Consider the following 17,065-nt stretch of genomic DNA (forward strand, 5'->3'; position numbering starts at 1 on the left):
AGTGAAATAATATTACAATAAAGGGAAAAATCAACATACTTCTCTCAAATTATCACATAATTGACAATGTCCCTCAAACTTTCAATTGTAACAATGTCACCCCCTAAACTACAAAAAATTGTCAATGTTTCCCCAATAACAAAAATAGCCTTAGTAAAATAAAAATAAAAATACTAGAACTTCTAAAAAAAACTAAAACTAAAAAAATAAAAAAATAAAAATCCAAAGGGTGGTAAATTTAAAATTTGGAAAAAAAAAATTATACGAAAAATCTTTTTTAAAAAAATCGATTTTTTTTGTTATAAAAATTGGAATATTTTTATAATTTTTTAAATGATTTTTTCCGTTTTAAAAAAATTAACAATTTTCGTTTAAGAAATTAAAAATTTTCATTTTCTAAAACAAACAAAAAAATTCTGTTTAAAACAAAAAAAAAAAATCTTTTAAAAAAATTCGTTAATTTTTTTAAAAAAAAATTAAAATTTTCGTTTATATATATATATACTTTATTTATTTTTTGAATTTATAAGAGTATCTTTGTCTTATTGAGAAATATATGTTGACATTTTTATCTTTTTGCTAACTTTAGGGGGCATTGACAGTTTTTGATAGTTTTGGGGAACATTGTCACAATTGAAAGTTTGGGGGGACATTGTAAATTGAGTGGTAGTTTGAGAATAATATATGGACTTTACCCTAAAATAAAAGTGTAGTAAAAAGCTATCCTTTTTGTCAAGCATTTAATTGCCCTAAATTTATGTATTACCACACCAATTCAATGAAATATAAGTGTGATTGTTAGCATTATTTATTGTTTAATATTCCCTCTAATAATATGTCAAGAAACTTTGTCAATTAGATAATATTATAAATTGCATAGCTTTCGTCGTATGATGAAAATTGTGTCTAGACTGAGACATATATATATTTACTCCGATAGAAATCAAATTCAATATGCATGTTCATCATACGTGGGTTTAGAGTGTTGAAGAATATGCAAAATACATGGACCTTTTTTTTTTCTTTTTTTTTTTTAAGGGTAAATCTCTTCTCATTCTATAAAAGATTCAGAGTATAAAACTTTCACATCATAGAACATAAAACTCTTAAAAACATAGGCAAAAGCTATGAACTTACAAAGTATACATCGAAAAATCTAGCAATCAAATCGTATCTATGACCTTCAATCTTACCCATGTACAAACTTCATTTATGGCATAGATTTGCTCATGGCAGACTAAGTCTAAGATATAGGTAGATCATATTCCTTAACTGGCCATGAGAGATAAGTCCTCACACCGAAAATTATCTGTCATCAACTCAAAAGCAAAAGCCAAAAAAAAAAAAAAAAAAAAAAAAAAAAACAGTGGTAGGCTCACACAAAAGTGTGTGAGTGAGATTCACGCGATTCACGCTCCGGTGCGTTCAAACCACAACCGTCACGTGCCGACCGAAGGGAAAACGTCTGTTGTCTAAAGTACTCGTTGGTGCTGGGGAAAAAGGTGTGATGACACATATAGGACTTGAACCAACGGCAAAAACATAGATCTGCTTCGGAAAAAGCCGATTTAAGAACCCTTGCAAAAACGGACAAAGCCAAAAGATCAAGAAGTAAAACGAATGGCAAGGCGGAGTAGACGGCCAAAGCGGTGGAGGAGGTTGGGCGCTACTGCTGGAATTTAAACAAAATCTAAAACAAAAACAAGAAAAAATGGAGGAGGTTGGGTTTGCTATTTTTTTCAAAATACATTGACTTAAATAGCTTAGGCTAACAGCCTAACACCATATCAAACATTAAACTTACAAATATATTTTTAATTGACAAATTATAAATGCACTCAGCCTGTTTCAAGCCCACTTCAATCATATAATTTGTGCATGCCAATTTTGTTTGGTTTTCACCGATACTCCCTCTCTATGATATTATTTTTTGGGATAATTTTACTTTACACCCCTGAATTATTACGCGATTTGATAAGCCCTCAAACTTCAAAACCTCTCAATTTGAACCCATCAACTTTCAATTGCAATTAATTTGAACACTTCCGCCAGATTTAGAACGTTAAAAGTGAGATAATAATGTTTATACCCGTGACTTTTTTTATAAAATTTTAAATTTACCCTTAATTCCTTTTTTTTTTTTTAAAAAAAAAAAAAAAAAAAGAAGAAGAAGAAGGAAGAAGAGGATTCTGGCCTTGAGACCCGTGGGTTAGGCCAGACCCACACGGGTTTGGCCATGACCCACGCTGGGTCTTGGCCAGAGACCCGCGTGGGTCTAGCTTGACTCAACAGTTTGTTTTTTTTTTTTTTTAAGGAAAATTAAGGATATTTGTCGTTTTGGGTGTTGCCGTTAGAAGTTAACGGCTAAATCTGACGGATGTGTTCAAATTAACTGCAATTGAAAGTTGAAGACTTATTAAATCGCGTAATAATTCAAGTGTCTAAAGTCACGTTACCCCTTATTTTGTTCTATTTTCTTTCTCAATTGCAAGTAAGGCTTCTTTCAAGCTTGCTACCTCACTCGTTGCTTCTTGTTGCGGCTTGCCCCAACCCTGTTGTGCTCGTTGGTTGGTTGCTGCTCACCACGAATATTCTATGAATAAGACAATGTATGGAGAAGCTCATTTTTTTTTTTACTCCAAAGATAAAGATAAACAAGTAAATGTGAGATAGTTTTGGGAGTCCAATCTAAATCTTATAGTAAAAAATGACAAATGAATATGGCTAATGCAAATTCTCTTTTAACTTAATTTTTCTTTAGTGGCACATTCTTTTAGCACTCAATTCCGTGAAAGAATAGGGCAACATAAAAAGACAAATGAAACCAATTGATGCTCTCATTCTATTGGTGCAACAAAAGTGCTTATGTGGTATAACAAGACAATGTAGTAAGAAAAAATCTCTTTCAGTCACTTCGTAGACCAACCCCTCTTTTTTATGTTTATTTGAATTTGTGTTTGCATACAGCCCAGCATGCTTATGTAAGGAAAGAATGATTAGAATTTTAAAACTAAAACGGGCTAAAAACCAAAAAGGACAACAATACACAATGGTACAACGCAATTACACCAAAATAAAGGGGCACCATTGCAAAAACCTCGAGAACACAATCGAGGCCACATAATAAAGGAAGTGAACCACAGTAGTATATTACTAAAAAAAGTGGCAGATTCACAGAGAGCGAGAGATAGATAGATAGAGGGAGGGAAAGAGAGAGAGAGAGGGGGCCAAAGGCCAAATCGGCGTGCTCTCTAGGTCTGAGGAAGAAGAGGGTTCAGCGTGAGAGAGAGAGATGTCAGACCTAGACAGGCAAATAGAGCAGCTGAAGAAGTGCGAGCCTCTTAAGGAGTCGGAGGTGAAGGCCCTCTGCCTCAAAGCCATGGAAATCCTCGTCGAAGAGAGCAACGTTCAAAGGGTCGACGCCCCCGTCACAGTAAGTCCTCTCTCTATCTATCTCTCCATATATATGTAGGTGTGTATGTATATATAGAGCTTGTGTTGTTTTGATTTAGTGGGAATACTAAGGTTTATGGGGTTGGATGGGTTTGTTTAATTTTTGGGTTGTTGGTTTGATTTGGCTGTGAATTTCAATGTTGGATTTGGTTCTGGCAAGTGAGTTGTGCCTATTTCTTTCATGTTGTTGAGATGTGACCTAAAATTGAAGGAAGAAGCTTGCTGTAGTGTTCGATTTGGAGTAATTGAAAGTTGCTAAAATAGTTGGATTTAATCCATGTAATAGTTATTTATTGGAGAAATCAACTGGGTTAGAGATACTTGTAGGGCTTAGGATTTTGAGCAAAAATTTGAACATATGGCACTAATTTTGGGCATCTAAGCTTTGTTAGAGCAGTTCATGATTGGGAGGTGGATGTCTTTGCCTCTTTTTTTAATTTGTTGTACTCAGTTAGAGCAAAACTGGAAGCTGAAGACCAGCTTTGGTGGATCCCCTCTAAAAAAGGGTTGTTCGTTGTTAGCTCCTTCTATAAGGTCCTTGTTTGTAATGGTGACATTCCTTTTCCTTGAAAGAGTTTTTGGCAAACCAAGGTGCCATTGAGAGTGGCTTTTTTTGCTCGGTCGACGGTCTTAGGAAAGATTCTTATCATGAACAATGTTAGGAAGAGGCATGTCATTGTGGTTAATTGGTATTATATGTGCAAAAGGGATGGGGAGTCCATGGACCATCTTCTTCTCCATTGTGAGGTAGCTTGCGCATTATGGAGTGCGTTCTTCAGTCGTTTTGGGCTTTCTCGGGTTAAGTCTAGAAGAGTAGCTAATTTGTATGATTGTTGGTGGACGGGTGGTAGCTCTCAAAGTGCTGCTGTCTGTAAGATGGTACCTTCTTTTTTTCGTGATGTCTTTGGAGGGAATGCATTGTTAGATGTTTTGAGAACCGCAAGAGGATGTTGGCGGATCTTATGTTCTTATTTTTGAATACTCTATTAACTTGGACAGCTGTTTTTTTAGCTCCCTTTGTGCTCAACTTTCATAATTTCCTTATTATCTTTTCTTCTTCAAGTTAGGTGTTTATTTTCTATACTTCTTGTGTACTTGGGTTGTGCCTTTCGCTTTTTAATAATATTTCAATTACTTACTAAAAAAAATTGGGCATGAATGATGATTTTTTTTTTGGAATTCGTGTTCTAATGCTAAGAGTATTTTGTTGCTGCTTTCGTGGTCTTTCAAGTTTTAATTTTTTGGTTAAACTGAGCTTTATGGGAATGGAAGGTCTAAAATTGCTTTGGTAATTACTCTACTCAGTTTGAGTTTTTCTTTATGAATTAGGCAATCTGTTTAGTTAGATTCCTGGTCAGTGATGGATTCCAGTTTAATCAACATAAGAGAGCTTTATAGGATTCATTGCTGCATCAAGTGTAAGTCTTTGACTTACCAAAGAATGAAGTACCCCTTTTACAGGGTCGTACAGGCTAGCCTTTCTGTTATATCTGGTTGGGCTTTAGGTCAAACCTAATTAAAATTTAATTACTTCAAAACTTTGCCCAGCCATTTATTTGCAATAAATTTTGATTTGCATCATTTGGGTGCTGTTCTTTATGAGATCTTGTAGATCTCCTAGATGTGGCAAATTAGGAGACACCTCTTATTTGGTGATTGTGAAACTGACGAGAAACTGGAAGTTCCTATTCTTTTATGGAACTAAAATAGGTATAGTAGATGATATCATAGAAGGTGGGATTCTATATATTAGTGCTCCTGCATCATTCTTACTCATTATAAATTAAGCAATGTCTGCTGGTTAAGCCCCCTAATCTGATTCCACTATGAGGGTAAGTTTTTGTTGTCATGATGCATTGATTGGCAGACTACTGCACTTTCGGCTATATCTTGCTCATCTGAAATGGGAGGCAAGGAAGGGGTACAGTGTCAAAGTATCTAGTATTTAAGCCTCGTTGATGTTCCTTTTGTAGTTTGATAGTAATACAAATCTGTATCACTTGCAAATGCTGTTTATCTTTAATCATAATTTGATTCCCCCTTTTACTTATCTCCTCTACATTTAGATGTACTAGGAAGGGGCAGGGAGGATGAGCAAAATCTGGAGTTGAAGTAGGGAATCCAGAATATATCATCTATGTTTAAATATATTCCATTGGACAATATACATTTAAACATATTCTATTGGTTAAAATCATGATTGTGATTCAGGCCGACTGATGTCAGTTGGATATCTTTTTTGATAGATATGTGGCGACATCCATGGGCAATTCTATGACATGAAAGAGCTTTTCAAAGTAGGAGGTGATTGCCCAAAGACTAACTACTTGTTTCTTGGAGATTTTGTTGACAGAGGATTTTATTCCGTGGAGACATTTCTGCTTCTATTAGCCCTGAAGGTAATAATTTTGCAATATCCTATTTATGAAATTAAGTGGGAGCTTGTGTCAAATGTAGTCAGCCTTGCAGGTTGTTGCACTTTCTATTTATATTTCTCAGATTTTCTTTTTCCTTCCTTTTGACCTTGTCTTCCATCCATTTCATTAGGAGGTTCTCATTAGAAATGGCACTTCTGTGGCTTCTAAAACATGGTCCTCTTTGTGAAAAGTCCTTGGTTGAATGTTTATTTTCAGTAGATTGTCATTCATCTCAAGATTTACTTTGGACCACCACATTGCATAATTGAACCAATAAGGTGTTTTAAGCCCTATCTTTGTCCATCGACCTTTGTGATCGCAGGTATGTGCAGCCACTATTAGGCTTTGCGTTTAACTGGTGGGAAGTTGGCTTGGTGTTAACTCCCGAAAATGTTGCTTGATGTTTTAAGAAAACTACCCCGAATTTTAAACAATCTGACTCTTGAGAAAATGATGTATGACATAAAATGGAGGAAGAAGAGCTGCAGCAGGTGAAGAAAAACTCCTCGTGAATTTGGAAGGGTCAAACAGATGTTCTAAAATACAGGAATGCTTGCTAAACCTGAAGTCATAAAGCTTTGGGTACAGAAGTTTTCAAACAAAATCCCATATAAGAATAAACTCACTGTTTGTCACAAATTAACTTCAAAGTCATGTCTAATTAAAGATACTTTGTTGACTCAATATTGATCTTAAAAATATATTAGCTGCTCAAAGAGAACCCTCCCCATCTGCTCAAAGAGAACCCTCCCCATATGAAATACCTATCTACTATTCCTAGTAGGTCCCAAATATAGTGATACAGCAGGGACCAAAAGTAACCAAGAGAGGCTCTTTGTGAAATATCAAAGATTTATGTCATCATTTGAATCTTCTCACATCAAGTAAATCTTCACAATTGCATTGTCTTTGTGGGATCTATTGAAGTGGTTGTGCAGTCAAAGTGACGTCTGGCATCAGACTTTTTGTTGAATTGGTTGAGTGTGGAATGTGCATCTTGATTTGCAATTTGCCAGTGTCAGATTGCAAAAATCAATAGACTACACAATTGTAATATTTTCATCTAGTCTTTTGATGTATTGTTGATTTATTTTTTTGTTACTTCAAACATTAAGTTTTTCAACTGATAAATTCATTCAGGTGAGGTATCCAGATCGGATAACTCTCATTAGAGGGAACCATGAGAGCCGTCAGATCACACAGGTTAAGTCTCTTTAACTGGTATATATGTTTCAACTTTTTATGCTCTTAGAGTATTTCTTTTCTTTTATGTGTTCAGAGCATTTACCATTTATTTGTACTATTCAGGTATATGGATTCTACGACGAGTGTCTACGTAAATATGGCTCTGTGAATGTTTGGAGATATTGCACTGATATATTTGATTACTTAAGGTTTGGCCATATCCTTTAAAAACATAAGATACCTGTCTGTTAGAATGTAAGGGAGCTGTAAGAATGTAGTGATGGGTGGGGGATGTTAGGATAGAGATTGGGATTTACTACAACTAGGCTGCCTGAATATTAGTGAAGATTCTTGTGTGTTGCCTAATCATCCTTTCATTTTTTTTTTTTTGGATGGTCAGAAATTATGTATAAATGTAACAACCTAGGGAAAAAACACTAGTCATATCTGTGCTATCATAACTTGTCAATTTGAAGCTTCTCTAGAATCACTTATGAAGCTCAGTTTCACCTAATAATTAGGCAATGTGAGACTTAGCATGCATAACTATTTTTATAAACCACCCACTCTATGTGGGCTACTCATCTTCCCAATATGGGACCAGGATGTTACAATAAATTTCATATCGTTGGATGGTTGGGATCATCAACTCAATTTCTTGCATGTTTCTAAGAGTCATAAGTGTGTATCATGAATATATCACTATGCTGCTGCCTTTATAGCATGGATACCACAATATGCTATGATATCCAAAGTTATTTAGATTGATGAGATACCTTAAAGAGTTCTCTCATATATTGGTCTCCTTGCATGTCTCCGTGTCACATGGTGTCTGGTCTTTTTAGTACACCACCTTGTGCATGTTTATGAAGTGTTTTGAAAAGATGTTTTTGTGTTTTGATTTGAAAATAGTTTTTTTGATGTGATGGAAAGTTGAGACATGTTTTTGGTGGGGTCCACACTTGAAAAGTATTCTCTGTGGGGCCTACAGAAGAAAATTGTTTGGTAAAATTTTTAAAAAGTGTGTTTTAGCGTTTCTAAAAAAAATAAAATATCTAAGAAGTGTTTCCAAAACATAAAAGAAACAACCAAACCAAAAAAAAGTAAAATAATTAAAAATGAAAAGTAAGGGTGGCTGGATAAAAAAAAAATCAGGGGCAGCCAAACCCTCTTGGCCATTGGGTTGGCCACCCTCTCTATCCTGTTGGGGTGGCTGTGTAGCCACCCCCTCCCGTCTATTGGGGATGGCCGCACGGCCACCTCTCTATTTTTTATATATTATATTTTAATAAATAATAAGTCAACCTTCATACTTGAAAAAAATAAGCAAGTACTTTCTCAAAATATTTATGAGAAAGTTTCTAAAAAAATTTGTGTTTTATTTTTTGAAGTCTTTTGTTGATTAAACATTGTTTTGTGTTTTGTTGTTTGAAAAATATTTCGTTTGGTTACTTGTTTACAGAAAGTGTGTTTTTATGTTTAAAATGAAAAAAAAAAAAGAAAAAGACTTTTCAAACATGCTACCAAGCAAGCCCTTATTACCCATCCTGCAGGTGCCCTGGATTTTAATTTTGTTATATTAGGGTGTGTTTGGAAGCAAGTAACCAAACTTTCATACCAAAGTTTCATTGTTTTCTTTCTATACCATTTTCCACTTTCACGAGTTCAAGATACTGTATAGTTGAAGCAATTCTTAAGAGAAGCAGATATCACTTTACCATGTGAAAGTAAGCAGAGCCTTTTAAGTGACATGCAGTAACAGTAGTATACTTATGCCTTACTTTATTTTTTAAAGTTCTCAATTGACCATCAAATTTTACTCTAGTGGCCAATTAAAGTCTTTCTCCATTTCAGTTGCTTCCAACAGAACCTAGATTTAGGTACTTTTGTCAAGTCAGTCTATTACTGCTTCTAAATTTTTACTGTGTTTGTTTCAGTCTATCAGCTCTCATTGAGAACAAAATTTTCAGTGTCCATGGAGGCCTCTCTCCTGCCATATCAACATTGGATCAGGTCAGAGAACCCATCCTGAATTTGTATATATACTCTGAAGATTGATATACTAATAATGTTCCATTTGCCAGATACGAACAATCGATCGGAAGCAAGAAGTACCTCATGATGGTGCTATGTGTGACCTCCTGTGGTCTGATCCTGAAGATATTGTTGATGGTTGGGGTTTGAGTCCCCGTGGTGCTGGCTTTCTATTTGGTGGCAGTGTTGTTACTACTTTTAACCATGCAAACAACATTGACTACATATGTCGTGCCCATCAGTTGGTAATGGAAGGATATAAATGGATGTTCAATCACCAGATAGTTACGGTCTGGTCAGCACCAAATTACTGTTACAGGTAAATTATAAATTTTAGGTTTGTCTCCTTTGCTTTGTTCTTGTATTTATGGTTGGTTTCATTCTTGGACGTGTTTGCAGATGTGGTAATGTAGCTGCAATACTTGAGCTAGACGAGAATTTGAATAAGCAGTTTCGTGTGTTTGATGCTGCTCCACAGGTTTGTACATATACTACACTGGCAATTCATTACCAGAGGAAAATATGTGTTTTCTTGTCTAATACAAACGGCTGCGTACTCTTTATTTAAGTTTCTCATTGCTAGTCTGAGTTATACCCTCTTGAGAGGAATCCATACATTGAGCTGGTGCAAATATATGGCTTTTTATTTACTAAAAGCACTTATTTGATCTGTTAGTTTTTAATTATTACTTTGTTTGGTAAGGTTTGTAACCTGAGCCATGAACAAGAGGCATGTTACCAATATGACTTGAATGGTTCTAGTCTTTGAAAGGATAGGGATGCACTACTAGTTGATCTGGTTTCTGCAATCCTGTGATTCAGACTAGATGGTTATATCCATGTGAGCTGAACTGTTTTCAGTTTTATACAAACAGATGACTGAAAGGCGTGATCTGTGTGTATGGCAGCCCATGGGGAAGAGATGTTTCATGATGTACTTCAACATTATAAAACACTGCTTCTTGATTGAATTCACTCTTGCATGCTGTGCTACACTGAAAGATTAATATGATATGCAGGAATCAAGAGCGGCGCCAGCCAAAAAACCTGCACCAGATTACTTTTTATGAGACCAATTTGGTAAAAGTTTTACAATTTATCATCCAATACGCTTGCATTGATAAACAAGAAGATATACGGTCGCACGAAGGAGATGATCTTATGTAATACCAAAGGAAATCTGCACATTGGCTGCTTAATGATCAGTTCCCCCAAATGACGAGCTAGCGGTGTACTTTTCTGTTCATGATTGGTTTGGATTATTGGGTTTGCATTTCTTGTTAGCCTGCTTTTCTTCCATCTTCGTTAATTATTTGTAACTGTAGTGTTCATTACATAGTCTATGCGAATCATCAAATATAGAAAGCCAAGAGGGGCAGGGGGTCTTGAAAAGGTATGGAGCTTTGGTTCCATCTACAGGGTATGAAAAGTATTGGAGTAGAAACAATGGGTAGGTTATTGTTCAGAACAACATAATGGAAAGAAGACATTCATGTTGGGTTTTGCTTGTTCTCGACAATAAACATTCTTTACGATCATCTTCTCTCAATATGATCAACTTGTAGAACCCTCTGCTTGCTCTCATGTTGTATTATACTGGTAATCAGGATCTCAAACCATAACCGAAGTATCATCAGGTGAACGTGGCTGTATCTGAATGATGTCTTCATTATGGTCGATATCCTCCTTTCTATAACTTTATTTGAAGAATATCAGGTCGGTTTGTCCTTTGCAAGTAGCAGAAACATCATTAACTCCAGTAATGAAAATAGCAAAAGGGAAAAAAGAAAAGAAAAGAAAGGAAGGAAGATTATGTGAAATGTTTATAAATTAAATCGTCTTTAATGTAAAAGGCCTGATAGGCCATGGAACCGTTTACAATTACATGGACAATTTCCTCGGAGCTATCATAACATATTATCTGTTTGATAGACTGATGATGGAGTTCGATGTTTAGAGTGTGTTTGGCCTTGAGATTATGCAAACCAAATGCACGTTTTTGTAGACAAAATGGTGAAAAATGTTCAATTTGGAATTAAGTTTGAAAAAATAGCACTTTAAGAATGTGAAAAAAATTGGGGATGTCTTAAAAATTCACGATTTTAAAGGTTAAATTACAATTTTATCGGTATCTAAGTTACATTTTCATTAAATGCATTATGACATCGTTTTTTCTTTAAACCATTAAAAATCAAATAGACTTTAATCATGAAAGAAAACTCGACAAAATAACTTAAAGATGTCTATCCAATTAACAGTTCATTATACATTTTTTTTTCTTCATTCTTTGCTATAAAAATAATTAGAAATTTATCATGCTAGCCTGGAACCGTAAAATTTCCCATGGTTCCCAACAAAACATAATAACAAGTAATGCCACTCTACTTATCACATTAATTTTAGGGTTATATACCTTTTTACCTTGTCTTTATTTTTTGCTTCCTAGGGATTAGTTTTTATCATAGGAGGTACATCGGGTTTACATAAAAATAGAGATGGTACCTCTATCTAAATTTCGTCTAAAATTTGACAGAAAGCTACTTCAGCACAATTAAAAAATCGACACGTTTCCATATACCTAATTAAAAAATAATAAAAATTAAAAACATTAAATAGATATATTTAATTAATTTTATATAAAAAAAAAAATTAAAAAAAATTGGGGGTGGCTGCCAAGGGGATAGCTCGGCCACTCCCAAATGGCTGGATTGGGGGTGGTTCGGCCACCCGCAAACCTCGGTCACCCCCAATGGGTTTGGGGGTGGTTTCGGTCACCCCCATTTGGCCCCCTTGGAGGTGGCCAGCCACCTCCTAAATGGCCAAAGAACCACCCCAAATATATATATATATATAAACATAATTTTTTTTAATGTTTTTAATTTAAAAACAATTTTTTATTTTTTTATTTTTAATTAGGTATATGGACATGTGTCAATTTTTTAATGGTGGTGATGTGGCTTTCTGTCAAATTTTGGATGGATGTATCATCTCCGTCTTTATGTACACCCGAGGAGGCAAAAAATAAAGTTGATAAACCACATGAGCCAAAAATGTATTTAACCCTTAATTTTATATAAACTGTCGTGACTTGTTTTGAGTGATTTATTTATTTTTAGGGTAAATATATTATAAGTCCCTGAGTCAACCCGCCAAAACTAAAAAATTCATAAGTGTTTTTTGTTTGACTTTTTACTTCCTGGGTCAATTGAAATGCCAATAAAATTTCTACCGTCAAAATTGTGTAGCCGTCGTTAGTTCCAATCAAAATACACTGTTTTATCATGTCAGCATAATAATTTTTTTATTAATTTAATTTAAAAATTAAAAAAAAAAAAAATTGAAGGGGTGGCCAGCGGTGGGGTTGCAGCCACCAAGGGGTGGCCAGAAGCCACCCCATAGGAGTTGGGGGTGGCAACCCCACCGCTGGCCCACCCCTTTAATTTTTAATTTTTTTTTTTAATTTTTAAATTAAATTAATAAAAAATTATTATGCTAAAATGGCTAGGATTAACGGCGGTTACACAATTTTAGCTGCAAAAATTTTATTAGCATTTCGATTGACCTAAGGAATAAAAAGTCTAAAAAAAAAAACTTAGAAATTTTTTAGTTTTGTCTAATTGACTCATAAACTTATAATATATTTACCGGTTGACATGAAAAATGATTTAAAATATATTAAGTTAGACAATATAAAGTACAAATGTGAAAGAATAGAAATACACCGCAACAAAATGTATTAATGTACGAGGTACAAGTTAACACAGTCCGAGAAGATTTCAACTAAACTTTTCCTTCACGATTGGAATCGCACGGATGCGAATCTTAAGCATGGATGCTGTTCTTCGGCAAGTTGGAGAGACCACGCGCCCCGCTTACCTGAGGTGGATACGTGTGGGCCTTGTTCTTAGCAGCCAAGATATCATCTTGTACCAAGTCGGCCGTGTCGATTGTTTACTCAAAATAATGAAGAAAATTCCAAAACCTCAACCAAAAAAACTTCTTTTACATAAACTCTCATAACTTCAACCTGCTGCTTTCTGGGTTTCATCTCTACCTCCTCAAAATCAATGGCACCCACTATTTTTTTCATTGTTTTATCACTTCTTTTCACTCTTTCAACTACCCGTATTCAATCCAATGATGAAGGCTTCATTTCTGTGCAAATATCCAACAGGGGTCTTGATTTTGCCAAGGATGTGCTAATAGACAAGGCCGTTTCCTCTATTGTTCCTCTTCAACTGCCTGATATTGAAAAATCTGTGAAAATCCCAGTTGTTGGCAAAGTTCATGTTCTTCTTTCAAACATTACAATTTATCATGTTGATGTTGCTTCCTCGTATATTCATACTGGAGAGACAGGTATTGTCTTAGTTGCTTCAGGTGCCACTGCAAATTTGAGCATGGCTTGGCAGTATTCTTACCGCACTTGGTTGGTTCCAGTTGCAATTACGGATGACGGGGGCGCATCTGTTCAGGTATAAAGCCAGCCTTTTTATTTTGCTTCGGCTCTAGTTTCTGTAAATTGATAGATATATGGCTGAATTTTGCTAATATAGCCATTTTTCTTTTGGCTCGCCTTTGTCATATTGTTTGCAGTCGATTTTAGCTATACTTGAGATAAGGGCCATTGACCTCTAAATATCTTGATTCAAAAGATACCATAGTTGTGTCATATAACAGAAATCTCAAACAAGCATATTTGACTATTAAAACTAAGGTGGATAGGCCAAATATATTGAAAATAATCTGTTTAGTGGCTGACATAGAGTGAAAATTGTAAGAATACTCTGTTGCTAGCAAAAGTGTTCAGAGATTTTTTCTCTTGAACTTTACTTTCTCATTAAATACTGCTGTTTCTATCAAGGTTGAAGGTATGGAAGTGGGGCTAGCTGCAGCTCTCAAGAACCAAGATGGAAATCTTAAGCTCTCGGTGCTGGAATGTGGATGCCATGTGAAAGATATCTCAATAAAGTTGGATGGTGGAGCATCTTGGCTTTATCAAGTGTAAGCAATCCTCCTAAATAATTGAAGTCCTCTTGATAAACGGTTTGTTATCATCTATATATTGTAGTCGAGAAGGTGATATTTTTATGTGGTGTGAGATTGCAACTTAATTTCCTCAAAATCTCTTATGACTGCATATGGTGCTACATTTGCAGTATGTTGAACTGCCCCATTGCCATATGCTAGTGATTCAATTCACCAGTCTGGAATTCAGATTTACTTCTCTTTTTTGGTCAACATTATTTTCCTTTTTCAATTATTTGTTATGATCCCCATCAGAGAGTTTTTAGTTGCATGGGGAGTTTGATTGTAGATTGTAGGAATAGAGTGTTAAAAGCTTCCTCTTTCCTTCCTCTTATTCAGTTCTAAACATACCATTATCCATGATTCTATCCTAGCAGACGAGATTTTGTTTACATTTTAGCAACTTATCGGCATTCATGCGATTCCCTAGCCTGTTCCATCTGTAGTAAAATTGCCAAATTAGCAAACTCTCTACATCAAGAATCTCCACCATATATTATAGGCTTTTATAATTAGTAAAGAGATTACTTTTAAGTCTTAAGGGAGCTCAAGGTCAACATCTCATACAAGCAGAGATCCCTTCCCACTTCAATCGTACTAACTTGAAAAGACATCAGTTGATTAATAATACACTTTTAACTTTTTATTTCTTAATGATGTATTAATCTCTATTATTCTCTCTCTTAATCAGTCTGACTATTGGTCTTAATGAATCTTACTAATTAAACAATGAACTACTTATGCACTTTATTCCTTTACTTTTATTCCAGGGTAGTGAATGCTTTTGAAGGAAAAATAGCATCTGCAATTGAAAATGCTATTTCCAAGAAAATCAGAGAAGGGATAATAAAGCTTGACTCCTTATTGCAATCTATTCCAAAAGAAATCCCAATATATCACACTGCTGTTTTAAATGTTACTTTTGTGGACAATCCTGTGTTGAGTAATTCTTCCATTGAAGTTGAGATTAATGGCCTAGTCACAGCAAAGGATGCTGTTTTAGTCTCAAACTACATCCATAAAGGATGGAAGGATACTTTTTTCTGCAGTGGTCCAGCTAAGATGATCCAGATCTCATTACAACAAGATGTTTTTAATTCTTTATCATTAGTTTACTTTGATGTAAGTTCTTTCAATGTCAACTCTTTGTTTTCCACATTATTATTCAAGTGCATTTAAAAGGATCTTTTGCAATTAGTTTCCGTATGGTGTTTTAAAAGCATCAAGCTTTAAGCTAGGTGGTGCATTTTTTGACATTGTCAAGATGGGACATACTACCTTGGCTGGCTCTGGCTTTGTCTTGGTATGCTGAATTGAAACTGAGTTGGGACTCAGGAATGAAACAGTTGTCTGAGCACTAACTCACCTTGGACATGCCTGAGTTGCACACTTGTATTTTCTGTAATGCAATTGCAGTTGGACACCTGAACTAATGCTTTTTTTTCGGTCAGGCAGATTATATGCACTGGATTGTGGACAAAATACCAGATCAATCCATTTTGAATACAGCTGGATGGAGATACATTGTTCCTCAACTGTACAAGCAGTACCCAGATGATGACATGAATCTTAATATATCTGTATCTTCTCCACCAATTATTAAAGTTGCAAAGGATGTCATTGGCGCCATTATTAACTTAGATGTGACAATTGATGTTGTGGATGGTGGTGAAGTTATACCGGTTGCTTGCATCTCATTGGTACACTTGATTGAAACATCTGTCTGTAGAAACTGTAAATTTTTATGCACTACGTTTTCCTTACACTTCACTAAATTATTTCTTTACTTTTTAACTATGTGACAAATTAAGTAATCATGTTATAATATTTGTGTGAACTGTTGTGAAATCTAATGAATGAATCTTGATATGGCACCAGTTTTTTTTCTTCCATATTAAGTACATATAGGAACACCATTTCACATATTGTCTAAAGTTGACAGTTGGAAGTATCAGTTTGTTCTTCATGAGGATCAGTAGGTGCTATTTGTTGGTGCAGGATATAAGTACTTCAGGTTCTGCAGTAATCTTGAGGAATAATCTAGCTGGTAGAGTCAGATTGGAGGACTTCACTGCATATTTGAAATGGAGTGAGATTGGTGACCTGCACATGCATCTTCTTCAGGTTAGTGTCATTTCTGTGTCAGTCTGGAGCTACTTAATGATGCCTGGAAATTGAATGGAACTGAAAAACGACCAAAGTTTTTCTTAACTAGATTCTGAAATACTTCCTAAGAGTTTTATTTATTTATTTCCATTGAGCTATACTTCCCCATAGTGGCCTAGAAACTTTGACCAATTATATCAAGCAATGTAAAACTCAATTATTTCCATTGAGTTTTATTTATTGCATTCTCTTGCTAGAATAAAGAAACATTACTTTCTGAAGTCACTATGAATCTCATGCTGTGTTGATCTCTGCAGCCAATAATGTCAACTGTCCTCAAAACCGTAATCTTGCCGAACGTGAACTTACACCTGATGAAAGGATTTCCTCTGCCTCTCCCTCAAGGTTTTACACTCCAGAATGCTGAAATTGTCTGCACAGATTCAAGGGTTATAGTTTTCAGCGATCTGGCCTTCACAGAACAATACCATCTTAGCCAGAAGCTACTTACTTCACTGCATCTAGGTACTTGAATATCATGTAAACAAAGTAGGCACTTCTATCAGTCTATTCTGTGCATATAAATTTAGAATTGTACATGTAATGTTTGCTCAAAAACTAAATAAGATTTCTGTTGGGTTGTTAGTTTTGTGATCCATATTGCTTAAATGATAGCTTGAACAAAATTTGTAACACTTGGTGCAATTGAAGGAGGTAAAAGTTTTTGAGTTTGCTTGCGAAGGATAATGTGATCTTTTTCATATTGAAATAGGCTATGTGAGAATTGTTTAACAAAAAAAAAAAAAAACACAATGGCTCATTGACAATGCGTTTTAGAGGGT

The 17,065-nt window shown here is 35.1% G+C and overlaps 2 protein-coding genes across 2 annotated transcripts; both read left to right on the top strand.

Moving 5' to 3' along the window:
* Positions 1-3,170: 3,170 nt before the first annotated feature.
* LOC132173752 (serine/threonine-protein phosphatase PP-X isozyme 2) lies at positions 3,171-10,627 on the top strand. The gene is made up of 8 exons (XM_059585346.2): positions 3,171-3,433; positions 5,700-5,852; positions 7,011-7,073; positions 7,179-7,264; positions 8,993-9,068; positions 9,140-9,408; positions 9,489-9,567; positions 10,109-10,627. The coding sequence occupies exons 1-8, from the start codon at positions 3,293-3,295 to the stop codon at positions 10,157-10,159; spliced, it is 918 nt and encodes a 305-aa protein (XP_059441329.1). The 5' UTR covers positions 3,171-3,292; the 3' UTR covers positions 10,160-10,627.
* A 2,241-nt stretch (positions 10,628-12,868) lies between these two features.
* LOC132175149 (putative BPI/LBP family protein At1g04970) lies at positions 12,869-16,956 on the top strand. Its single transcript, XM_059586991.2, has 6 exons — positions 12,869-13,564; positions 13,954-14,093; positions 14,888-15,239; positions 15,569-15,817; positions 16,116-16,241; positions 16,541-16,956. The coding sequence occupies exons 1-6, from the start codon at positions 13,157-13,159 to the stop codon at positions 16,754-16,756; spliced, it is 1,491 nt and encodes a 496-aa protein (XP_059442974.2). The 5' UTR covers positions 12,869-13,156; the 3' UTR covers positions 16,757-16,956.
* Positions 16,957-17,065: the final 109 nt, after the last annotated feature.

The sequence above is a fragment of the Corylus avellana genome, chromosome 3 (assembly GCF_965113065.1).
Source record: "Corylus avellana chromosome 3, dhCorAvel1.hap1.2, whole genome shotgun sequence".
Classification (NCBI taxonomy): Eukaryota; Viridiplantae; Streptophyta; class Magnoliopsida; order Fagales; family Betulaceae; genus Corylus; species Corylus avellana.